At 42.6% G+C, this 25,404-nt stretch overlaps 1 protein-coding gene across 8 annotated transcripts in view; it reads left to right on the forward strand.

Annotated features, from left to right (window-relative positions):
- Positions 1-25,404, forward strand: part of SH3KBP1 (SH3 domain containing kinase binding protein 1) — a 134,597-nt gene that overhangs the window by 9,229 nt on the left and 99,964 nt on the right. For 2 of the 8 annotated variants that reach the window (XM_083439445.1, XM_083439447.1), the window contains exons 1-2: positions 5,607-5,628; positions 13,127-13,284. The exons of 2 other annotated variants lie outside the window; for them this stretch is intronic. In XM_083439445.1, the coding sequence (XP_083295571.1) occupies positions 5,622-5,628; positions 13,127-13,284 (165 nt within the window). In that variant the 5' untranslated portion in view covers positions 5,607-5,621. Of the gene's footprint in view, positions 1-5,606; positions 5,629-13,126; positions 13,285-25,404 lie in introns of those variants that run through there. 4 more of the 8 variants (XM_083439448.1, XM_083439446.1, XM_083439449.1 and 1 more) reach the window with 2 other exon arrangements.

Here is a 25,404-nt window from a genome sequence, read left to right on the forward strand (position 1 = left end):
GAAGGAAGTGAGGGGTTGTGTGACATGTGTTTTGGCTCTCTAACAGAATTCAGTGGAAGTATTTCTAAATAACACCACACAGGAACAAAGGAAGTTGCCTCAGAACACAGCAGAGTATTTGTCCATCTTCGCATATATAAAAGTTCCCATGCTGAACCCAGTGAGGTAAACTAGGTAGCAGATGATGATTGAGGCCACTGCCTGAAGACTCAGGAATGTGGTTGCAACTAGTTAGTAGACTGCACTGGGTTTGATTTCCATTCCATAAATCTTTCCCAGACTATCTATTCTGACTCATTGCAGCAGGTTTCCTGGGTCTCAGACAGACGCCTGCCACTCATCACCTGCTACCTGATCCTTTTAACGGCAGTTGCCAGCCAGAGATCAGACATGGGAACATAGAATTGTAGAACTGGAAATAACACTGTGGATCATCTAGTAGTCCAACCAGCTGCAATGCAGGAATATGCATATGGGGATTGAACCTTGGCATTATCAGCACCATGCTCTTACCAACTGAGCAAGACACATGCTCCCCCACTGAGAATTCCTTAATATGATTGCTAAGTGTGTTCCAACCTCAGGATTCTAGAATCACCTTGTATCTAAACACTTGGAATTCATGGTAGTGTTGCAAGAGATCAGCACATTCTTCTGAGATCCAGGAGAGACTAGGGGAATACGGATTGGAAAATGCAGGGTGCATTGGTCTCAGAGTCCCTGGGTTTTAGGAAGTTAGCGGAGCCAGGGAAATGAGCATGCTGCTTTTATCTTGCAGTAGGATAAGACACTGTCATGGACTGGTATGATGCTGAGGAATGATGGGAGGAACCAGCTGGGAAACCACCAAGGGAAGAAGGCTCAGAGCCTGGATAGTGATGGTGGGACAACAATGAGAAGAGGGAAGAGGAGGTGTCTTAAGTTGAAGGGGTAACAGGGCTCAGTGAGTTGGAAGAGTCTGTGGCAGATAGAAGTTCAGAACGAGAGGCAGAAGCTAAGGCAGGCTAGTGAGAGGAGGGAAGTCAAGAGACAGAGATGACTCAGACTGGTGAAGAGTCACAGGTGTCTCCCCGTCCTGCTATGACAAACTTCCCTCCCCCTGACTCCGAGAAGCAGGAGAGGCATGAAACGGGTGGAGCAAAGACAGGCATAGTCTTGGATTGCTTAGATAAAGCTTGAAGAGGAGGAGACATAGATAGCTGTTGGGAGGCAGGAACCTTTAGTCTGATTTCATTGATTAAGACCATGGCCTGCTAATGGTCATTAGACCTGAAACTCAGCCAAGGCTATTGAGATCATGTTTTTGCTAATAAAGAGTTAAATTGAACTCTGAACTGTGTGATGTCTACTCAACACTGAGTAGACTCATTGAAATCAGTGGTTTTAAGTAATTTGCTCATTGACTGTACTCTTGAGTATGACTAATGTTTGGTATTGCCCTATGTGAATTCCTGTAGTTGATCTTCTATGTTCTTCTTTCTCCCTGTGGTCCAAGGAATTCACAGCATCAGCTAAAATATTTGAAGCATGTTGTAGTTTTGGTCATCTGTATTACACAGTGTCAGCTTTTGTGGAAACTTCTTCATTCTTGAATGTCTGCTGAAAAGTCAGGGATCTGTGCCCATTGTAATGAATGTGTGTCTGGCAGGGTGTCCTGTGGATTCTAAAGTGGTCAGTAGTCTTTCTCTAGCAACCAACAGACTAATTCTATGGCTATTTGCTCATATTTATTAACAGACCAATTCTCAGAAATATGCCCTATTTTGTTCAACAGGGCCACTTTCTAGCGTTTTTAGGACAGAGCCCCACCCCCCACTCTGTTTTTAGTGCCCTCTGATTGGAAGAGAAAGTGGTGGCTGTCAGGTATGGTGTGTTTTGCACCCATTTGATCTGAGGACAAAATTTGAGAGCCCCAATCTTACTAAGATTAAAGATGGAAAAATGTAAAGCATGCCCATTTATTTTGGTGTTATTGCACTCAACTAGCAGGGTTGTAAGATTTCATTAGTAGATTAATCAACTAAAGATTTGATAGCCAATTAATCAGCGGGGATGAACATTAAGAGCAAGACTGCCTTCCTTCTTTCCAGCCTCCTTGCTGAACTTGGTGGGATACTTGGATTTTCAAACTGAAACTGCTATGGCTTTCTTACAATAAAGCCCACTGACAACAAGCTACTGTGCTAAAAAGAATGCAATTGCGTGCTCTAAATCAGCATCTTCAGCAATCTTGAAAGAATGGAATTTGAACTTCTTACCATTATATAGAGAAGTGTGTGGGTTTGACTCCGTCATTTGCCTGATTCACTGTTCACATTAAGCCAAACTATGGCTCAGTGTGGGAAAGGAGATCAACAGTTGCTTCTTTCCTTCCTGGCCATTTTGATGTTGCACGGTGCTGAGCTCAACCGTGGTTTGAATTAGAGTGTCATCTAAGCCTGAGCTTTTGATTTAGTTCTCCCAGACAAACCATGAGCAGTAAACCATAGCACAAACCTTAGTTACAGGTCATAGTTAGTCTAGAGAGAACTATGCATGAGCCCAAGTTTGGACAATGAAGTAAGCCAAACTATGACTTGGGTCATCATGGGAATGGGAAACTCCCCACCAGAGTAGAATCATATATCAAATAGATGGAAAGCTCTTCAATCTGAGCAGGCTGAAAGCAAAGAGTAAGGTTACCATAACTTCCGTCATAGAGCTTCAGTATGCTGATGGCAATGTAGTGTGTGCACGCTCAGAGGATGGCCTCCAAACCATCCTAACTATCTTTGCAGAAGCTTATGAAAAGCTTGGCCTATATCACTCAACATCCAAAAAACCAAAGTGCTGCACCAACAAGTATAAAATAAGCCCTCTGCAGTGCCACAAATCCAACTCAGTGGTGTAACATTGGAAAATGTTGATCACTTCTCCTACCTAGGCAGTTATTTTCCCACAAGGGCCAACATTGATGCCGAAATTGATGCCGAAATCCAGCATTGCCTGAGCTCTGCAAGTGCGGCTTTCTTCCTATTGAAATGCAGAGTGTTTGAGGACCGGGACAATCTCAGGGAAACATAAATGCTTGTTTACAAAGCTATTGTACTACCAACCTTACTATATGCTTGTGAAACATGGACCACTTATAAACGCCATCTCCAACTCCTTGAAAGATGCCATCAATGGTGTCTCCGAAAAATTTTACACGTCACTTAGGAGGACAGACAAACTAATATCAGTGTACTGGAAGAAGCAAAGATCACCAGTGTTGAAGCAACGATTCTTCAACATCAACTTCGTTGGACTGGTCATGCTGTGTGGATGCCTGATGATTGTCTTCCAAAGCAACTACTCTATTCCAAACTTAAAAATGGAAAGTGTAATGCGGGTGGTCAACAAAAGAGGTTTAAAGACTGTCTCAAGGCAAATCTAAAAAAATGCAGTATAAACACTGACAATGGGGAAACACTGGCCTGTGAGCGCTCCAGTTGGAGAACATCCTTTACCAAAGGTGTCATGGGCTTTGAAGACACTCGAACTCAAGGGAGAAACGTGCTAGGAGGAAGGCACGCTAGGCAAATCCACACCGTGATCAACTCCCACCCGGGAGCCAACATCCCCACTGTGGAAGGACATGTGGATCCAGAATTGGCCGTGTTTATGGAAGACAATCTTACTGGGCTACAAGTGATTGCCAAATAAGAAGAAGATTTAAAGAGGAAACTGAAAGTATTGCTTCCCTACTTGGACAAAGATCTATTCTACAGCTTTATTCTACAGCTGTACTCATTTTTCTTCCCTTATAGCTTGCTTAGTAGTGTAGGATTTCAGATTGTGGATTATTAAGTGCAAAATCCCCCCCCCCCCCCGCTTTTTATGGTTTGTATATGCCTGCACTTTTATTTGGAGTTCCTTTAAAATAGGAGGCTAAAGTAGGAATATATTAGAAAATTATTATAATTGAATCAGTGACACCTGACACAGATCTGAATAACTCTCTTTTTGTATTTATGGAGCACCTGAAATATACTATTCTGAAATCAAATTTGTTAAAAGCATTTCATCTTTTTTCAAAGCAGCAGATCTCTTCTGTTGTGTGTACACATCCCTTCCTCTTCCTTTTCCCTCCGGTATGTAAAGTTATTTTGGTAGATTATTCCTATTTCTCTTACTTGTTCTCATATAATTTTAATTGTCATTTTATGTAATAGCTTAGAGGACAATCCACAAAGCATTTCTCATGCCTAAATCAGCATTACTTTCAGTATGCCTTGTAATGGTGGATTATTTTCTTAGAGTGTAATCCTATACATGTCTACTCTGAAGTAAATCCCATTGAGTTCAGTGGGATTTACACCCAGTTAAGTGTTCATAGGATTTCAGCCTCAGTAACTGTATTTGCATAACAATTTAGGTATGAAATAAAAATGCTTTAGAAAAATGGCCTGTTAAAATAGCCGGCCATAGTTTGAGGCTTTTGACAATTTTAAGCTGTTCTAATTAGCAATGAGGGTGGTGAAAAGCTTGTTTGGAATGGTAGGTTAATTTTAAGGACGTGCAACACTGCATCTTGCTAAATTATCTATGACAGAGCTTTAAAAGCCTGTATAGCCTTTTAAAAAGAGGTAATGGATGGGATACAGATTTTTCTAATCATGGAGAAGGCTAACATAAGGAGTGAAATATGTAATGTTTCAAAACAATTCCTGTTGTTAATTACTGTCTTTTCAGGCAAATTCCAGGAAAATTGTTGTGAAAGAGTGAGGGGAAAAGGGGCACGGGTCTTTCCCTAACTCCATATTTATTCCAGTTTTAATTATTTACAAAATGTAAAGAAATGCTCATTAGCAAAGAATCATACTTGAATGTAATTAGCAGTTCGATATTAAAGTAGGTTTTGGCAGGGGGTGGCTAATCTGTGGCCCATCCACATGTTGCTGCCCTGAAACTCCCATCGTGCCTTATTATAGGCCATGCAAGCAGGGGCTGATGAGAGCTGGGGTCTAAAAGCATCTGGAGAGTCACAGGTTATGTCCCGCCTGCTGCATCATATGGCTTTGTGAAATATTTGATTATCTCCCCTCACACTGGCTGCCTTGTTTGCAATTTAAATAGCACACAAATTGATTAATACATAGATTACGTTTAGTGTGGAAGCTTGCAACTCTTTGGAATTTTATAGCGCAGGATTGCTGCTTTAGAATTCAGTTGAACCAAAAGTGTGTACAGTGGTACCTCAGGTTAAGTATTTAATTCGTTCTGGAGGTCTGTTCTGAACCTGAAACTGTTCTTAACCTGAAGACCACTTTAGCTAATGGGGCCTCCTGCTGCCGCCGCGCCGCCGGGGCACGATTTCTGTTCTCATCCTGAAGCAAAGTTCTTAACCCGAGGTAATATTTTTGGGTTAGCGGAGTCTGTAACCTGAAGCGTATGTAACCTGAAGCGTATGTAACCCAAGTACCACTGTACGCTGTATTTGAAGGAGCAGTTTTACCCAGAAGGCCGTGCTAAAGTGTGTTCGTTGCCTACTGCTTCCTACAGCTTTTGCCTCTCCTTTCCTAGCTTGTTGTCATCTTCCATAGCTCTAAGACTGGATATGAGTCTAGCTGGAGGATGGGCTACTGGAGTGAATTGGGCAAATGAAAGGTTTGGCACTGTTTACTGCTTTCTGCTTCTCTGCTTGAAATAGCTGCCCTGTCCCGCTGCTTTACTGCTTCTGGGCGCAATCCATATTCTTAAAATAGAGTTGTTCTGGTGTTCTTTTGATGGCTGTGCTTAGTACATATTGACACGGAACATAGAAGAACTCTTATTGAGTCAGGCCAAATGCCCATCTCGTTTGGTCTGCTGTTCTCAGAGTGGCCAACTGGGTGTCTTGGTGAAGCCTACAAGCCATACCAGACCTGCAGCAGTGCCACCTGTAATGCCTGGTTACCCAGACGGGGGTGGCTGTTGCAGCCTGTTGCAGAGAACCCCTACCCCTCAGGGAGCAGTTTGGCCCCTGGGGATTGGCGGGCTTTTGTGCCAGCTGCCTGGTTTGAATTCTGACTGGGCTGAGTGGACAGGGTTTTGTCCGGTTTGTTCTCCTTCACAGTCTAGGCCTTGCTCCTTGGGGAGAGGTCACTGCAAGTGGGTCCACAGTTCTTAGCAACCTATATTCAGAGCCATAGTGCCTCGATGAGAGTGGATGTGGAACATAGCCTATGTTGCTTATAGCCGCTGATAACCTCATCCTTCGTGAATTGGTCTACGGTGGTACCTCAGGTTACATACGCTTCAGGTTACATACACTTCAGGTTACAGACTCGGCTAACCCAGAAATATTACCTCGGGTTAACAGAAATTGTGTAGCAGCAGTGCGGCGGCAGCGGGAAGGCCCCATTAGCTAAAATGGTGCTTCAGGTTAAGAACAGTTTCAGGTTAAGAACAGACCTCCAGAACGAATTAAGTTCTTAACCCGAGGTATCACTGTAATTCTGTTTTAAAGCTACCGTATTTTTCGCCCTATAGGACGCACTTTTTCCCCTCCAAAAATGAAGGGGAAATGTGTGTGCGTCCTATGGGGCGAATGCAGGCTTCGCGGACCTCTCCGCAAGCAGCGGGAGCGCTCCAGCTGCTGGTGGAGAGTTGCCTGCATGCTGAAGCCTGCGCGCGCTGAGCTCAGCGCGTCCAGGCTTCGCGGACCTCTCCGCTAGCAGCGGGAGCGCTCCCGCTGCTGGCGTTGAGTTGCCTGCATGCTGAAGCCTGCGCGCGCTGAGCTCAGCGCGTCCAGGCTTCGTGGACCTCTCAGCAAGCAGCGGGAGCCAGCACTGGGCTCCCACGGCTTGCAGAGAGCTGCCTGTTTGGGGGCTGGGGTCGGGGGAACCTCGGGCTTCCCCAACCCCGCGCCTGGGGGGGGAAATAATTTTTTTCCTTTATTTCCCCCCAAAAAAACTAGGTGCGCCTTATGGGACGGTGCGTCCTATAGGGCGAAAAATACGGTATACAAATTTGGGAACATCAATATATCTTGAAGTGAATTCCACAGTTTAACCATCCCCTGTGCAGATAAGCACTTTCTTTAGTCTGTTTTGAATCTTGAGTCAGTTTCATTGGATTTCCCTGAGTATTATGAGCGAACGAAAAACTTCTCTCTATCTTCACCATGCATTTTTTTTAATACACCCATCATGTCCCCCCACCCCCTAGGTCTTTTCTAAGCTAAAAATCCCTAAATAGGGTTACCTTTCTTCATGAGACAAGTTGCTTGATCATTTTGCTGCTGACTTTCAGTACATGGCTGCCTGACTGTTGGCTAGCCCCATGGATTATGTAGCTGTATCAAGTGTTGAGAAAGCTATGTTGGTTGCTTGTTTGCTCCTGGGTCCAATTCAAGATGATGGTGTTAACTTTTAAGGTTTTTAAATTATTTGGTTCTGGGGTGACTCATAGGATGCCTTGAAAATCCATCCCCATGTGATAATCAGATGCAGCCTGCTGGCATCTGAGCTTGGAGAAGGCCCCTTTGTGTTGTGTATTTTCTTCTCTTCAGGATGCCCTCAGAGCCACATTTTGAACACTTGTTGCTTTGGAAAGCAGGCGAAACCATTTCACTAAGGCTTTGGGGACCTTATCCGTGGGCAGTGATTAGTTAACGTTGAATGCTGCCAGTTAATTTTATTACTGTATCTAACATGGTTGAATGATTTGTTTGATTGGATTTTTGATGTTCATGTGTTTTATTATTATGACAAAGTTATTAGTCACCTTGGCTGCTCTTTATGAGTTGAAAAGGTAGCATGATAATGGAAACATAAACTGTAATATGTAAAGCCATACAGGAAAGAGATAGATTTTGATGTATGGTAGCTGTTTCTTCATTATGATTATGCTCATTATTTCATAAGGCACATGCTTTCCATGCATAAAGTACAAGGTTCATTCTCCAGCATCTCAAGGCACTCTTTTCTGAAACCCCAGAAAGCTGCTGTTAGTCAGTGTAGACCAGGGGTAGGCAACCTAAGGCCCGGAGGCCGGATGCGGCCCAATCGCCTTCTCAATCCGGCCCGCGGAAGGTCCGGGAATCAGTGTGTTTTTACACGAGTAGAGTGTTTGCTTTTATTTAAAATGCATCTCTGGGTTATTTGTGGGGCATAGGAATTCGTTCACCCCCCCCCCAAATATAATCTGGCCCACCACATGGTCTGAGGTGCGGTGGACTGGCCCATGGGTGGAAAATGTTGCTGACCCCTGGTGTAGACTGTAGTGAGCTAACTGTAAAGGTAAAGGTAAAGGGACCCCTGAACATTAGGTCCAGTCGTGGCCGACTCTGGGGTTGCGGCGCTCATCTCGCTTTACTGGCCGAGGGATCCGGCGTACAGCTTCTGGGTCATGTGGCCAGCATGACTAAGCCGCTTCTGGTGAACCAGAGCAGCGCACGGAAACACCATTTACCTTCCCGCCGGAGCGGTACCTATTTAGCTACTTGCACTTGACGTGCTTTTGAACTGCTAGGTTAGCAGGAGCAGGGACCAAGCAACGGGAGCTCACCCCGTTGCAGGGATTCAAACTGCTGACCTTCTGATCGGCAAGCCCAAGGCTCTGTGGTATAGACCACAGCGCCACCCACGTCCCTGAGCTAACTGTACCAATGGTCTAACTCGGCATAAGGCAGCTTCCTATATCATTCTATTAACACCTGTAGTTGGGTACTATAGATTCACCCATAAAGGTTTCCTTAGTAAACAACAACAACAATGCTGATAGATGTGGACATCTGATGCTGAGTGGTCATTTGGGAAGTCTAGGATGTTTTGCAGGCAAGGAAGCCTGTGTGTGTGAAGAACCCTGCTCTGCTGCTTACCGCATTTTGACTATCTCATCACCTCATATAGTTAAGTTTAAAAGAAAAGACCAATCCGCCATCCCTAAAAGAAATTCCTTCTATGTTCTCTCCCTCACCCTTATGAAAAAAGCAGGAAAACAATGCCTGAAACAGAATAACAGGATTTGGCACAGCACTCGCTTAAACTAAGTATGGTTAATGTTAATCAGTTTCTGATGGCATAGCAAACTTTGGTTAACTATAAAAGGGGAAACAAAAGTCTCCAAACCACTCCTTCTGTGCAGCCATTAAGTTGCACACAATCGGTGCCTTTGACAAAGGTATCTTACTGTCTCTAAATATCAGTCTAAAATCTTTGTTCCAGGCTTCTTGTCAGTGGATTCATTATGGTTACAGCAGCATTGGAAATAATTGATTTTAATGCCACCTTACGGGTGTTTTCTTTGCTGTTCCGATTTCACTGTTGAAGAATGTCCTTAACAACCGATTGTGTTGGCATGGGAACAAACTTTCACCTTATGATCAAAAATCACGTGTACTGCTTTGGTACATATTACTTTTTAGGGAATACCTGAGGAGATGTTCACTATGTCATATTCACAATAGTTCTAGGGAACTCAGTGGACTTAAGACTAAATCAAAGCGTTGCTTTCAAAGGCGCTTCAAGTATGCCTTTGTCGAACACATTCCTGTGACCTACAGGAGTCACTGAATGATTTGCGTTTGACTTTAATTGGAGCTCTGAGACTTTTAACATTTGTCACAGCTCTTTTATTAATGTGGAAATACTGCAAATATGTACAGACTAAGGGTTTTACTGTTGGAATTCTGTATGTCTGTGCAGATTCGAGGTAGCAGTGAGAGAGGCTATTAAGTAGCATACTTAATAAGATGAAATGACCTATAGTGTCCAGGAGTGTTTATCCTCCTGGATGCTTGATATATAACTCTCTGTTTCTAAACAACTGCCAATAACATGTTAATTGTTTACTCTGGGTCTATCAGGAGCAAACTCGTTTAAGATACGTTGTTGTTGTTGTTGTTGTTGTTGATGATAATCTTATTTATGAATTGCTTCCTGTGAAGCATCCTGAAGCGATGTACAATATCATGACATTTATAAAACAAAGCCCTTGGGTATAATTTTTTTTTAAAAAAAAAAAATTACAAATACAAAATCAATTTAAAACAGCAACTAATAATAATAATAATAATAATAATAATAATAATAATAATAATAAAATACCCCACCCATCTGGCTGGGCTGCTCCAGTCAGCTGAATTCAAATTCAAGACAGATACCAACTGGGACAAGGATTTTAGAAAGCTTGTTGAAAGAGGAACATATTTAGCAGATGCTGAACAGACAGTAGAGAAGGTGTCTGTCTGATAGGTAATGGGAGGACGTTCTAAAGGTTAGGTGGCATCACACTCAATGCCCAATTCTGACATAGTGTGGAATGGCCCTCCTGATATTTGCAGGACGCCCTCTCCTTCAGAACGGAGTGATTGGTTGGGTATGTAGGAGATTATCTTTTAGGTATTCTGGTCATAGTTGTCAACTGTCTCTTATTTGGCGGGAAACTCCATTATCCCAGCGCCATGTCCTGCTGCTATCCCTTATTAATGATGCCCCTTAAATTTCCTGGGTTTCAAAGGAAGCCCTGCCGGCCAGGGAGGAGGGAGGCTCCAACTGTGTTGCTTGGCTGCCTGGCCCACCCCCCCCCGGCCTCCTCTCACCAGCCTCGGCCCCCGGGAGCCTCTCCCCGCCAGGACTGGCGGGAGCCTCGGGCCCTTCCACCGCCATCCTCCTCGTGGCTGCCAAACTGATCGTCTCTGTCTGGGGCCTCCCCCCTGCCCGTTGCCGCCGCCGCTGCTCCCACTAGGCCATACTGTGGCTGCACTGTCGAAGGACCCGGATTAGATGGGCAGCCTGGTGTGGTCTATGAATTGCTGAGGAGCCTTGAGAGGAGAGCGAGGGCAACCATAGAGAAAGCAGTTCAGAGAGAGGAGGAGGAGGTGGGGGAGGAGGTGGAGACACGGGCAGGTGTTCCAAGGGCTAACCATAGAGGGGGAAAGCGGAGGAAGGACCGCAAGTGCTTCTCCCATAGAGTTGTAGTGGTAGACTAGCATAGATAGTCTGATCTGCGGGTTTACTTCGGGCGCTATTCCCCCGCCCCCACACCTCTCTTCCTCCCGCCCCCTGATGGAACTGAGAGCTGCAGAGGGAGCATGAGAGAAAAGATAGAGAACTGCAGCAGCATCTTCATAGCTTGGACTTCGTTTTGCGCGAAAAGTGGTTGCTGCTTGTAGTTATTTAATTGCAGTGTTTCATTAGCTGGTGTCTTGAGCAGCAACCTCTGGAAATGAAGGGCTAAAAACCGGCGCTGCTCTCCAAAATTATCTGGTCCCTTTTAACTTTGTATTTTAGCTGGTTGACTAAAATCCCTTATTTTGGCTGCTGATCCCTTATTTTCGAGGCCGCTGGTCCCTTATTTTCAAATCTGTAAGTTGACAGCTATGATTCTGGTCCCAAGCTGTATAGGGCTTTGTACACCAGTACCAGCACGTTGACAGTAGTCTCATTGCTATTTAGCATCCTATGAAATGCTTTCAAGAATCAGTGGTCCCCTTCTCATGTTTGAGGGGTATAGATTGCTGCAATATATAGGTGTAGCCATCTAATGTTTTATCCTCTTATTAACTGCTTTGGTCAACATTACCCTGACTGTCTCAGCTGCTTGTTTCCCTGACAACCCCAGCACTCACTTAAGGCACAGGCAGAAATGATATGCATTGAAAGCTGATGCTTGCTGGTATTTCTTTACTTGCTCCTTTCAACCTCTTAAGTTGTAAATATGCTGAAGGAATGTGTCCTGGGGATGTTTCTACTCTGAAAGAGTCTGGGATTTCTAAATGCAGCTGTTTGGGATTCTGACAGCCTGGCTGCTTCAACAGGATAGTACTACTGGGATGGTTATTTACCAGGATGTTTGTATCAATGGTGACAACAACTAAGAATTGCACCTGTGGGGAAAACGCCACTCCAAACAGCATACAAACAATACTCCAAATCTCATTCTGGAACATGGAAGCGTTTTCATTACTTCTTAACTATTCAATTGACTACCCATGGTCTGATGCTGAAAAACATAGAATACGCCACTACTGTGATTGCCAAAGGTTTCGTCTTTCCATTTTGTGTTAGAAAAAAAATATTAACAGAGGTATATAAAGAAAGAAACGAGTGACAGGAAAACCAGTTCCATGCAAGGCAAAATGTGTTTGCAGTATGGTCTAAGCCAGGCATGGCCAAACTTGGCCCTCTAGCTGTTTTTGGCCTACAACTCCCATGATCCCTAGCTAGCAGGACCAGTGGTCAGGGATGATGGGAATTATAGTCCCAAAATAGCTGGAGGGCCAAGTTTGGCCGTGTCTGGTTTGAGCTAAAATAAGGGAAACTGTTGAGATCTGTGATTGAGGGACTATATCAATCTTGTTTTATTGTGGCTATAGCATTTATCAGCCACTGTGAGGGCATAAAATGTTTTTATTTTATTTTTTTAATTAGTGAGCATATGATCTGGTATATTTTTTACCTGCCTGCTTTAGTGGTACCTCGGATTACATACGCTTTAGGTTACATATGCTTCAGGTTACAGACTCTAGTAACCCAGAAATAGTACCTCGGGTTAAGAACTTTGCTTCAGGATGATAACAGAAATCACGCAGCGGCGGCATGGCAGCAGCGGGAGGCCCCATTAGCTAAAGTGGTGCTTCAGGTTAAGAACAGTTTCAGGTTAAGGACGGACCTCCGGAACGAATTAAGTATGTAACTAGAGGTACCACTGTAATGTTATCCGCTGTAGATCAGTGGTTAACATATATGAAATATTTCTGAGATACTCTGGTAACGGACTCTTGATTTGCGTCCTGTTTTGTTTAGATCTCTAATGTTCTAAGTATACTTTAGCACTTTTCTATAACTTGATAAGCTTTACTTAGATTAAATTGTATGCATGTATAAATTGTGTTCATGCTATTAATGATAGCTGATTACACCCAGGATTTTTTTAATGAGATCTCTATCTCTCTCTCTGATATATATAGTTGATCATTACATTTAGAGTTGGTTCCTAAATTTATTTTTCAAGCTGTTCGCTCATTAAATGCTGCTGGTGAAATTGCTGCACATTTTAAAATTGTGGTTCATTAAATCTGCAGAGCTACAAAAATATATTTGCTGAGTTTTCTTAAATTGTGTTTTTGGGCGTTTTTGTTTAAATTCTGTAACATATGGCTCTGTTTTTCCCTTTCCAGTGGAGGCGATAGTGGAGTTTGACTACAAGGCTCAGCATGATGATGAGCTGACAATCACTGTCGGTGACATAATCACCAATATCCGGAAAGAGGATGGAGGTTGGTGGGAAGGACAGCTTAAAGGCAGAAGAGGTTTGTTCCCTGACAACTTTGTAAGAGTGAGTACAAAGTGAAAACTGTTACTGTTCTTGTGTTGCTGGCTTGTATTCTCTTCTTTCAATGCAGGTTTGCTATCTTGGTGATGTGTATGCTTGTATCTCCAAAATACTTTTGACGTTTATACAAGACCAGCTGTCATAAAAGACAATTCAAAGGGTCATAGTAGATGGCAGATGGGAGCGACATTCCTACCATCCATTTGCACTGACTCTTCCCCATTCTCACCCCAGAATTGCACACCTCCAGCTATTTTTGAAGAAACAATAAGCCCCTTGAGTGAGTTTGTGATTTTGAGCAGAAAAAAATGTCTGTAGGAAAGGGGCTAAGCACCCAGTAGCAGCCTCCCCAGACTGTTTCAATTTCCACCCTTTAAGGGTAAGGAGGCTATATGCATCTATACATAACAACTAATTTGGCCCTGACCCATGGTGAAAAATGTTCAGTCCAGCCAAAATGAAAGTAAGGGCAGCTGTTGAATAATTGAAAGGGGAAAGGCCTGCTTGCGATGGGGTTATGCTGTTCCTAAAATATTTTGTTTACAGCTTAGAGGTACTTGTCATACCCAGCTTTATTCCTGAATTTTCAGGTGTCAGCTATGATCCAGTTTCAGTGGTTGTTCCAGGTGCACCCGTGCCTGAGAGCTGGAAACCTGATCACTCTTTCATGACAACCTTTATGTTGGAGTGTTGCAATGCACTTTTTCTGGGTTTGTCTGTGAAGATGGTTTGGAAGCTGCATTGGTAAAAGATACCACTGTGTGACTTAGCTTGGAAAGCTTAGAATTTAAGTCTGAATGGTCATGGTATACTGGTATTGAAAAATTACATTGGTAACCACAGTGTTTTCTGGACCCAGTTCAGTCCTAGGCTCCAGATATCTCTGTGAGGTGTAAAATCATTCAGAGAGACCCGGTTCTTAAAGGTAAAGGGACCCCTGACCATTAGGTCCAGTCATGGCCAACTCTGGGGTTGTAGTGCTCATCTCGCTTTATTGGCTGAGGAAGCCGGCGTACAGCATGACTAAGCCGCTTCTGGCAAACCAGACCAGCGCACGGAAATGCCATTTATCTTTCCGCCAGAGTGGTACCTATTTATCTACTTGCACTTTGACGTGCTTTCGAACTGCTAGGTTGGCAGAAGCAGGGACCGAGCAACGGGAGCTCACCCCATTGCGGGGATTCGAACCGCCAACCTTCTGATCAGCAAGTCCTAGGCTCTGTGGTTTAACCCACAGCGCCACCCGGTTCTTAGTTCCAACTTCTTCCGAGGCCAGATTTGTTTCTTCAAGAAGCAGGGCCCTCGAAGCTGCATCAGGGCTTTCAAAATCCTTTTCACCAGCTGCCTGTTTAGCTCCCTCTTGTTTTCCTTATTTGTGAAACATCACCTTACCCCGCTTTTCAGCTTGTTTTCAGGGAATTAATTTACATAGATTGTGCTTTAATTTTAATCCTGTTTTAATTACCGTGTTGTGCACTGCTCTTTAAGTATTCATTGAAAAGCAATACAGAGATTCTGTAAACAGAATAAATACAGAACGATGCTGCATCATGACTGTTTTCACTGGTTTTAACATTGTGCTTCTTATAGTGCAAGATGACTTGCAAACAAATAGTGTTAGATCAGCGTTGAAAGGAGAAATGGCATCTAAATGGGCTTGGAAGGTTTGCAGTAAATCTGAGAAGACCAAGCAAATTGGCCCAGTTCATTCATAAGTGCAAGTACTTTTGTTGCCTTAGAAATGGCATAGGCATCTAGCCTGTCTGAAGCCATTTGTACTTGCTGTGTTCTTTCTACTCATTTTCTCCACTGATAACTACAATAAGAAACAGGATAGGAGGCAGAGAGGCTGGCTATTTTAACTTGAATCTGAATGTGGGTTACTATTTGTTAGCAATGCAGTTTGAAATTCTAGGAAAGGAGTAACTTAGTATTTAGAGACATGTGCATAACCTGATGACTGACAGCTGAAAGTGTAGACAAAGTCCATTGAATTGCATTTTATTGAGGTCATGTGAAAGTACTTTGGTGGCTCATGCAGAAATGCAAGCCACTGCTTGATAGGTGCAGTCGTCAAGTAACGAACACATATGTGTACCTGATTAAAGAATAGCTTCATTGGAAATGGAGAGCGCTGTGTAGATAAACAATTTTGGGAACACTTAAGTGGAACTGCTGTTTATAAATTCAGTAAATATTTTTTTTCTTAAAAAGTAACATGCAGCAGTTAGTTTGTGAGTTTTTTGCAATTACGTTTGCAATATGTGGACTTGAACAGCTTTGGAGTAACTGGTAGCATATTAAATGTTTCCTGTGTATGCTAGCACCGAAGTCATGCTGCCTTTTATTCTTCCAAATACTGCTCCAAAATGCTTTATATGGAGGATTGAAAGTACTGTATATCTGAAATTCTGGAATGTGTTCTGTGAGAATCCCACTAGAAAAGCATCCCACTAATGTTCCGGGTACTTTTGACTATAACTTCCACGAACACAGTGCTGGCTGGACCTGATGAGTATTCTAGTGCAAAACACAACAAAAGGCATTGGGTTGCTGAGGGCTGCCTTAAAGACTGGAGAGGGGCATGGCTTTCTGGAGGGCTGCAGCAAATAGTAAATACTTCAATAACTTTTTAGAAGCAAGAGATCAGCATAGTCTCCGTGATGATTTTGCAAGGCACTTTGAGGACAACATTGCCTGCCTCCATGCGGACTTGAGTGCTTCCACTGATACAGTGTTGACGTATATGATACACTATGCTGTCCTTTGTGGGACCCATTTCCTTTGTTGATGCCTGGGATGTGAAGAAGACGCTTGCCGCTGTGCAGCCTACTATATGTTTTCTTGGCCCATGGCCATCCTTGTTGCTTCATGCGTAGCTGTCAACCTTCCCTTTTTTTGCGGGAAATTCCTTTATTCCAGTGCCGTTTCCCGCTGCTTCCCGCTGCTATCCCGGATTGTCAGATATCCCATAGACTGTCCCTGGGACAGGTGAGGCTGCTGATCCCTTATTTTCGAGGCTGCTGATCCCTTATTTTCAAATCTGAAAGCTGAGAGCTATGGCTTCAGATGTGGTAATCACTTTGTTGTGTGATGTGTGTTCCCTGCTGCCTTGATTGTCCTGGATCTCTGTGGCTTGTGAAATTGTTGCATTTTTGTTTTCTGTTGTGTGTGGAAATTTTATTGAAAGTTGCATTGTTGTTGTTTTTATTTAAACTGGCTTAGAGATTTTTTTTATTTTAAGGTGGCAGTAATCTTTTAGCAAATAAATATATAAGAATTCCATATAGCTGGAAACCTTTTCATTTACCATACTGAAGATTAAGCTTTGTTGTGTGCTGGCAGATTTAAAAAGGAAGAGTAATGGAAACAGCACAGATACATGTATGCACATAATACTAGATTCTAATCTAGCTCTGAGTGACTGAAAACAGATGTAGGCTATTTAATTTTCCAACTTTCTCTTTTAGGGTTTACATGTTTGTTGTTAAGATGGTGTAGTGGTGCTGGGGGGTTAACGTGGGGGGGGGTGGACACTACTAAGTTAGCCATAATTCAGCTGCATAGCAATGATTGTACAGGAAGATACTGAATTATGCTATTGAAAATGGTCTCTTTTGGATGCTCTGCTCTGTAGATAACTGTCTTGTGAACTAACACTTAAGAATAAAATGCAGAAGCTACTATTTCCTAAGTCTTTAATTTGAATCACGGGTGTCAAACACAAGGCCCGCGGGCCAAATCCGGCCCGCCAGACCTCGTCATGTGGCCCGTGTAGCCGCTGCTGGCCGCCAGCCTTCACCTTTTATTCTCGCTTTTTTTTTTCCGACACAAGAAAGTTTACATGGTGCGGCTCCCTACTCGCCCCCCCCCCCGTCGCTCTTAAGGACGTGGCTGCTGCTTCAAATGTCCCCGCGTCTCTCAACCTTCGCCTTCGTCGTCGGGGGCTGAAGCGAGGCGGGCAGCTGGCTTCTCTCTCCCGCTCACTGCTCAAAAAGAGCAGGCGGAAGGTCAGGTCTCTCCGTGCCGCGGAGGGGGAGTCTTTCTCCTCGGAGAAACTTTTTTATTCCAGCCTTGGATCTTCTCCGGGGATGCTGGATCCTCCCCGCCCGCCCCCCAAACTCCCCTTTTCTTCCAATCCTCAGCCACCTTGGAATCCCTCTTGGTGGGAGAGAAGCGTTTTTGGCTTCTGCGGAAGGTTCCCCTTGCTGCCGCTGCCACCAGCAGCGGCAGCCCCGTCTGTCTGAAACGGCCGCTGTTTGGTTTAATAACACGATTTTGTTATGTCTGCTCAGCTCCGGCCAAGCGGCTCCTTCTCTGCGAGCGGATCCATGTGCGTCCACATTACATCTGGGGTTCCCACGGCCGCACTTCCCGTGTCTCCCCCTCCGCCCTCCACCGAGGTGCGTCCCCTTGCAACATCTGAAATTATTTTCTCATAAACACCAACTTTGGGGCTCTCCCTCTCTGCCCCCCTCCGCTGCTCTCACGCTCTCCCCCCTCACCAATCCCAGGATCTGATTAGATTTCCAATCACAGCCCAGTCCGCAATCGGATTTCTGATTTCAGCCAGGAGCAAGCCAGCAATCCGGAGCATCCGCGTCTTCTCCTCGCCAAACTCTTCGCGTTATTATATCCGTTCGCCTTGCCTCCAACTCCTCTGCATTCCCCCCTCCCAGAATCGCACATCAAATGCAAAGAGATGCTGATGGTGGCGGCGGCGGCGAGCTTGGTGGCGGGAGGAGGAGAAAGCAGGAAGAGAGAGAAAATAAAATCCCCACCAGATGTTAAGAATCCATCATCATCATTTTTTAATTTTTTTAAAAGGAGAGTCCGCTCCCAGGGTGGGTGGCTTCGAAAGCCCCTCTCTCCTCGCATGTCCTGCTATTGCTTCCCGATCCTTCCCGGCATGCAAACTCGCCCTGCGGGAGGCGTCCTCTTCTCCTCCACGCTGGATTTCACCAGCCCGGGGCTTCCCTTCCTCTTCATTTCGCCTCCCTCTCCATCTTTGCACAGCCAGCCTTTCCAGGACCGACGATGCCCGTGATCAAGTTGTTCTTTGGGAATATGGGGTGGCTGGTGGGGGGGGGTGAGTGGGAGAGAGAGAGAGGCGCGCGCACACACTCCAAACACCCTTAAAATGAATGTAAAGTAGATCGTCTACATTATTACAAAAAACAGTAATAATTGAATGCAGTGACAATAATTTATGATAAAAAAGAGTGGACACATAGTCCTACAGATACAACCGGCCCTTTGAGGGTGACCAAACTGCTGATGTGGCCCCCGATGAATTTGAGTTTGACACCTCTGATTTGAATATTGACAAGCCAAAAAGTGAAAATGTGGCAAGGAAGAAGGCTCAGAATTGAGTGGTCAGGCCTACATTTCTAAAATATCCTTGAGAGAATTTTCAGTAGACAAAAGAGGAAGAAGTAAGCTTTTGAAATGTACTTGGGGAGAGAATTAAGTTTATCAGATAGTTGCCCTTTAATAAGCTTGTGCTGAATAAGCAAATAATAATGTTTTGTACATGTTGGGGTACGGTAGTTTGTTTTTGTTACAAAGATAGATAGATGATAGATAGATAGATAGATAGATAGATAGATAGATAGATAGATAGATAGAAGTTGCACTCCTCATTCAAGTGTTTTCCCCCTCTAGCAATTGTATTTGACTATGCAGCTCAGAGATGGGAAGATTTTGCTGATAGTAAATGCGGAGAAATATAAAGCAGGAAACTGAGGTGACAAACCAGTACTTGTTGATTTTAATTTGCGTTTGCATATGTATCTGATACGATCGTGGATAGCTGGTAAAATGTATGCTCCATCAGTGACCTTATTTCTCTCTGAATGTTCTCTCACCTTCAAACAGCCTGCAGAGTAGGGTGACGCCTCAGCAGATGCACCTTCTGAGCTACCGAATGAATGTGCTGCAGGATCTCAGCTGCTTCCGCTGGTTGATGCACAATACTGGCAACATTTTTGCAGATGTGGCTGCAGGTGGTTAGTATGCTGTGAATCATGGCATTCGTACCAATAATCATGTCAGTTTCTTGGCAGTAGTGGCAGATGTCTAAATAAACCATTGAACTTCCATTTAAACCCACTGCAAAAGTTAGCAAAACTGAAAGGTATTTAGTTAGGTTTCCTTGCCAGCAGACTAAATGAGCAGAGCTGAGCAGCTGCATCTCTTTTGGTCAAGAAAGCAAGAGAGACCTCTTTTCCCATAGAACTTTTCTGTTGTGTACAGTGATACACACGCCAAAATTACCAGAGGGATTCATGAAATGCACATAGAATTAAAGACTTTAATTGTAGGTGGTCCTTTCTAATTGCATAGTTATTACCACACAAATATAGAGCTTCTTAACAGTGGGTTGGCTGACACTTGCCATTTCATCCTGTTTGATACCAGTGTAGCAAACCTGTTATTGTAAAGCATAGTATTCACTCTTTTTCTCAACAAATGCACACCTTGAGAGTTGGTGCCTTGTCCTTTTGCAAGTTAATATCAGTAATGGCTCTTCTCTGAGGTTGTATGTAATTGGAAAGAAAGTGCAAGCATCCAGATTTCTCCACAATTCAGTTGGGTGGATAGCATAAAAAGTAAATTGCCAGAGATTAAACATTAGTTAGCTATTGTGACTAAGGCAGGGTAAAATATTGGTTTCTGCTGTAGGTGAAATAAGTTGCATCTCTTCCCTTTATGACTAATTTGAAAGGTCTCTGAAGTGTATTAAGCTATCAGTTGTTGTAAACAAAAATCTGCCCTCCCCCCCCCCATGGGGTATCCAAGAGCCCATATAGAGTCCTTACGTAGGTTCCCTACTGGTAGGAGAAAATAACAGAGGCCAACCAGAGAATGTTGAGAAGCAAAGCAGTTAGTAAGCCTGATCTTTATTGATCTGTTGCAACAGGGTCCTCACTCACTACACGCAGGAGGGAGGAGGAACCCAGAACAAAGTTGTGCCTGCCCTTATATAGACATTTTAAATTCCCTGCCCTGGAGCTCAAGACCACCCCTCCATACATCATACATACATCACAGAAGGGGTGTAACCTAAGACCACCCCCCAGATACATCACAGAAAAGGCGGTCTACAGCAGCAATCTGAATGCATTGTTTATCTCATCTGACAGGTTACCTGTTTAATGGTCACTTGATTGGATACCCTGGGGGAGCCTGGCCAGTCTTTTGTAATGATAAATACTTAGTTCCTGAGCCAGGTCGCAGGCTCACACCCTTTTCATATCTTAAATGTGCCCTTAAGACAAATGTGCCCTTAAATGTGCCCTTAATGTGAAGGAAAAGACAATGGGGAGGCTTTTCCATTTTCCTTTGATCTTGCATAGAAAACATTTGGTCAGTTTACGAATCAAAAATGGTTTCAGGTTGGTCTTCCTGTGCTGATCTATGTACCTGCTTGGTTGGTACACTTATGAACATTTAACATATATCCAAGACCTCAAAATTCCTATCACACAGTAATGTTTGGCTTTTTGGAATTTGGAAATTACAATGTGAGATCTCGATCCAAGAAGCTGCTCTTAAGGTGTAGTGAAGCCTGGTGGGCTGGAAGACAGACTGAGAAGACACTTAAATGTAATATACCTGAAAGTATAAAACAAATCTAACGAATTCTTTCAGGGTAATGCACTGCAGGTGTTGTCCTCACTTTTATTTACACCTACACAGTCATAAAAACTAATAGCTCCGCAGTCTTCAAATGCAATTGCTTGGGAGTAAACTCTATTGAACACACTGGAACTTCTTTCTGAGTGTTCCACTGTTGGTGAGTTATATTAAGTGGGCTGGGTGCTGATGAAAGTTCTGAATGTCACACTATGACTAGGAAGAGAAAATGTTTCTGATTGATTATTGACCTTAAATCCTCTTATGGTTTGCATTATTCTTTCCACAGGAGTGTGTGTGTATATATATCTATATCTATATCATCTATATCTATATCTATATATCTATATAATGTTTATATATAAACATTTTTCTTTCTTTGATATGATGTCAACGTGTATAAATAGGAAACGGAAGAGAGTGAATGTAAAGCAGATAAGTGGTCAATATTGTTTACGTGGTATAGAAAGAAGCATTTAAATTTGCTGAATTTCAGCTTAAGCCCTAATGGAATAAAAAATTCAGCTTTGTCATTGTTTAAAGATTGGCTGAATGGCAATGCAACAACGTACTGATAATAACTTGGGACTGACAATAAATACTTTATTTCCCTTAGCTTAAATGCACTTAAATATTATTTAGTCTGTTTCAGTAATGCCATTAGATAAAAGTTTTAGAATCAGGTTGGAAGCTCAGTTTGGTTTTTTATGTTTTGATTCTGGTTTTTTTGGATGCACAATTTACATATGCAGTTCTCTTGGGATTTGGGAGATGTGGGAAAAGGAAGGACAGATACTTCCCTTTTGATCCATTCTATTCTTGGCTTTCTCCATTGAGGCAAAATATGCATTTCCTTGGGGCTTGTTGGTTTTATGTTTGCCTTTGGTTGGAATGCTGCCGGAATGCATTTTGCAATGCATTTCAAAAAGAAAAAAGAAAAGAAAAGAATTTGTTGCTTTCTTTATTTTAGACCTGCCCTATCCCGAAGGGCCAGCATTTATCTACAAAGTGACTACAACCACACATCATCTCCACAAAGCAAGGTTCAGCTTCCCCAGGGCAAAACACATTTATTTCTTTATTTAGGACATTGTCTAGATTTTATTCAGTGAGTTCCTCTTTAGGCTGCTGCTTCTAACAAGTAAAGAGGTGCCACAATATCTGCCTGTGGTTCTGCTCAGATATGTAGCAAGTTCTTTGCTACAGAGAGAATCCCAACCTGTTATGAAATAGTTGTATAGACTAGCTGCACATGTGGCATGTCTCAGAAAACTGTATGAAAATTTATCTGCAAAGTTGAGCCAAGTATGTTGTCACACAGGAAATGTAGTTTCAGGACTGAGTCAGATTGTTCAGCAGTAGTGCTGAAAAACTTTTGGACAGTGTGGTCGTAATTTAGCTCAGCTATATGTAGTTTGTACTTTGGGAGGCAATATGTCTGCTCTGTTTACAGAAATCAATGTAGTCTTGGTAGCTAAAACAGTTTTTGTGCTTGTATAAGATATCCCTGATAAAAGCACAGGCTGAGGAAGTGGTGACACTTGAGATGTCTTGTGATGCAGAGGCCATGTTTAGGCAGTTGTCTATCACAAACCATGGTTTGTGAGGTTGCAGATGAGAGCCCTGAATGTGTTCTTTTACTCCCTTCTCTATTTCATGTGCCAACTTTGGACTCTTAATGCCATGCAAACCAAAGAAGGCTGGGATTACCTGTGAGTCATGTTCTCAGCTTGTCTGACAAGCAGAAGAGACATCAGTTGCAAACGTAAATGCTTAAGAGGATCATATCTGAAGAACAGGGGTATCTTCATCCCAGTAAATGAGAAATGTTTATGCCACCCTGGAAAAAGTTGTAGTTGTCTCAGTTTCAAAAAAGAATATGCAACAATAACAGTGGTGGTAGCCCATACAACATGTGGAAATATACTTTAATCATCTGATTAATTTACAAACTGGGCAGTGTTTGGGAATATCATTACATTTGCTGGTTGTAGCTTTAATCCCAGATTATTATTCTGCCCATCAATAGTTCAAATAACTTGGATGAAGAGGGACAGTAATCATAATGTTTTCTCTTAAAAGTTATTTCATTCATTACTGTTTTAATTGATGGTGGTGGTTATTTTGTATAAGATTAATTCCAAAATTGTCGTCCCCCCCCCCCCCATATGCTTATTCATTGACTAGACATCAGGGATGGATGGGGTGGAAAACTCAACACACTTCAGACTGGAAAATCAGTTTTGCTTTCACACCCTTACATGCAAATCAAGGTTACATTTTTATTTGAGCTCTGGAATATTTGAATACTACCAAGTATCTGGTGCATCATTACATAAAAATGTCTACACTGTAGTCATGTGACAAATTGTGCCAGATTTGAGCACACGTTGAAGATGAATTAAATGCAAGTGTTCTAAATTTGGGTAAAGGTAAACTAAATAAATAAATACCGATTTTATCTAAATGGCAGCAATCTCTAATAGTTGTGTTTGAATTGTTTTTTGTTTTTAAGTAATACACTCCACTGTATCCACTGAGGACATCACTGCACAGGAGTTGCTTTTTATTAATGAAAGAAAGGCCCAGATGAATGAAAATGCTGCGACCTTTAGTGTTTGAAGCGTCTAACTGTGACTGTGGGCTTACAGCCATCTTGTCATCACACTCTGCTCTTTAAATCAGCAGCTGCGTTGTAGCACTGCACTAATTGCTCATAAGAGAATGAAGAGCCTCTTTTATAGAGATCGTGATTGGTCATTGAGAGCCCAGCTGGTACCCTCCTTCTCGTTTATAAAAGACAGCTATGTGCTCCATAGTTCTTTCAGTCTTCTACATTGACTAGTGCCTGGCATTTCTAGTATAATCTTACTGTTCCAAAAGTTTCTGGAATACTCGTTCTGTGTGATTTAGGGTCTTCCCCCCCCCCCTTTTCTGAGAATGTTCTTTTTTTGGTGGCAGATCAACAATCCAGCTATCAGAATGTCATGTGTCAAACACCAACAGGTACCAGGCTCTTTTTTTGCTGTCACCTAACAGGAAAAACAAAACCTGCCAGCTTCTTAATAGTTGCTTGTTTAATGGTTGTCTTGTAATGCTAGCTCTGTTTTCTCTTTCATTTTGTCTGAGCCTTTCATTTTAATTTCTTCAATGAGTTCTCAAGCACTTTATTGGAAAAGGCACACCTTGTGGTAGTGGAGCCCTGAATGAGCACCCCTCAGTATAAACTATGCGCATACAGTTTATATTTTACAGTCTCTAATGCTAATGATTATTAACTTTTATAAGACCCTTTCTACTGTAACAAAAGCCTCAAATAGTTTCCATAGGAACAAGGTCATAATTGAAAGAAAAACATTTGATTGAAAGAACCGGAATGATAGACATAAAAATTATAATCCTTGCAGAGCTTTAGATGCCTCTTTAGAATGATTAGAATAATTTGGCTGCCAAGTTGATCAAATTCAAAAGACTAAGCTTCTCCTTTTGTCATTTATGTAAAGCTGTTAAATAGAACTTCTTTTACTGAATGAGGCCTTTCTAAGTTGGGGTGTCTGCTCTATTTCTTTTCCCCATTGGAGTAAGTCATCCTTTTTTTTCTCTGGGACCAAAACCATTCTAATGTGTCTTGGTTTGAAAGGAATGTTATAATGTGGCCCCATTAAAGCACATCATTTGTGCTATGTTATCCAACCAGCATCTCTCTCGTTTAATCTTGGGTATGTTTAAATATTTACAACCCCAAATCTCTTTCAGATAATTCTCTTTAACAATAATGTCAGAAGTATATACTCCCCAGGCCAAGAGTGCTTTCTATGTATAATTTGTTGGACAAACATGTGAACACTTAAACTAGGAATGTGTCAGGCAGACTAAAATAAAAATAGACCTGCAATTCAGAGTCCATCAGCCCATGGTACATATATAGCAAACTCCTTCCACCCTCATGTACCTCTGATAACTCTGATTGTTAAGATTTTTTTAAAAACTTTATTCTGAATAATATATATATATATATATATATATATATCTCCTTTGTCATCTAATGTTCACTTTTGTTTGGAACAATCGCTTTATAGCCGGAAGTACTGTGTTTTCCTGAGTACATGATTATCAGGCAGCCTCTGTTGCTGCTTGTTGCAGAAACAGCTTGTTGGCTTCCACATTGTCACTGTAAAGATGTGGAAGGAAATGCATATCTTTCTGCCAACATATAGTAGCAGATGTTGAAGAAACTGTACTGTTCTAGTGAGGAAATGAATAAAGTTGAAAGGAAGGGAAAATGAATGTGCTGTTGTTGTTGTGTCAAAATACTGTTATTTAAATATTGGTTGGTTATTTTGTGGTAGTGGTGGTGGGTAAGTGGGGATATTCTTCATCCCTGTCTGCAATTTGCTGACATTAGCTATCCATGGACTGGGTGAGAGGTCAAATGCAGCCCTCCAGTCTTCTTCTACCTGGCCCTTGGGACTCTCCCCAGGTCAC

This window comes from Podarcis tiliguerta (genome assembly GCF_965153285.1).
Source record: "Podarcis tiliguerta genome assembly, chromosome: 4".
Lineage (NCBI taxonomy): Eukaryota > Metazoa > Chordata > Lepidosauria > Squamata > Lacertidae > Podarcis > Podarcis tiliguerta.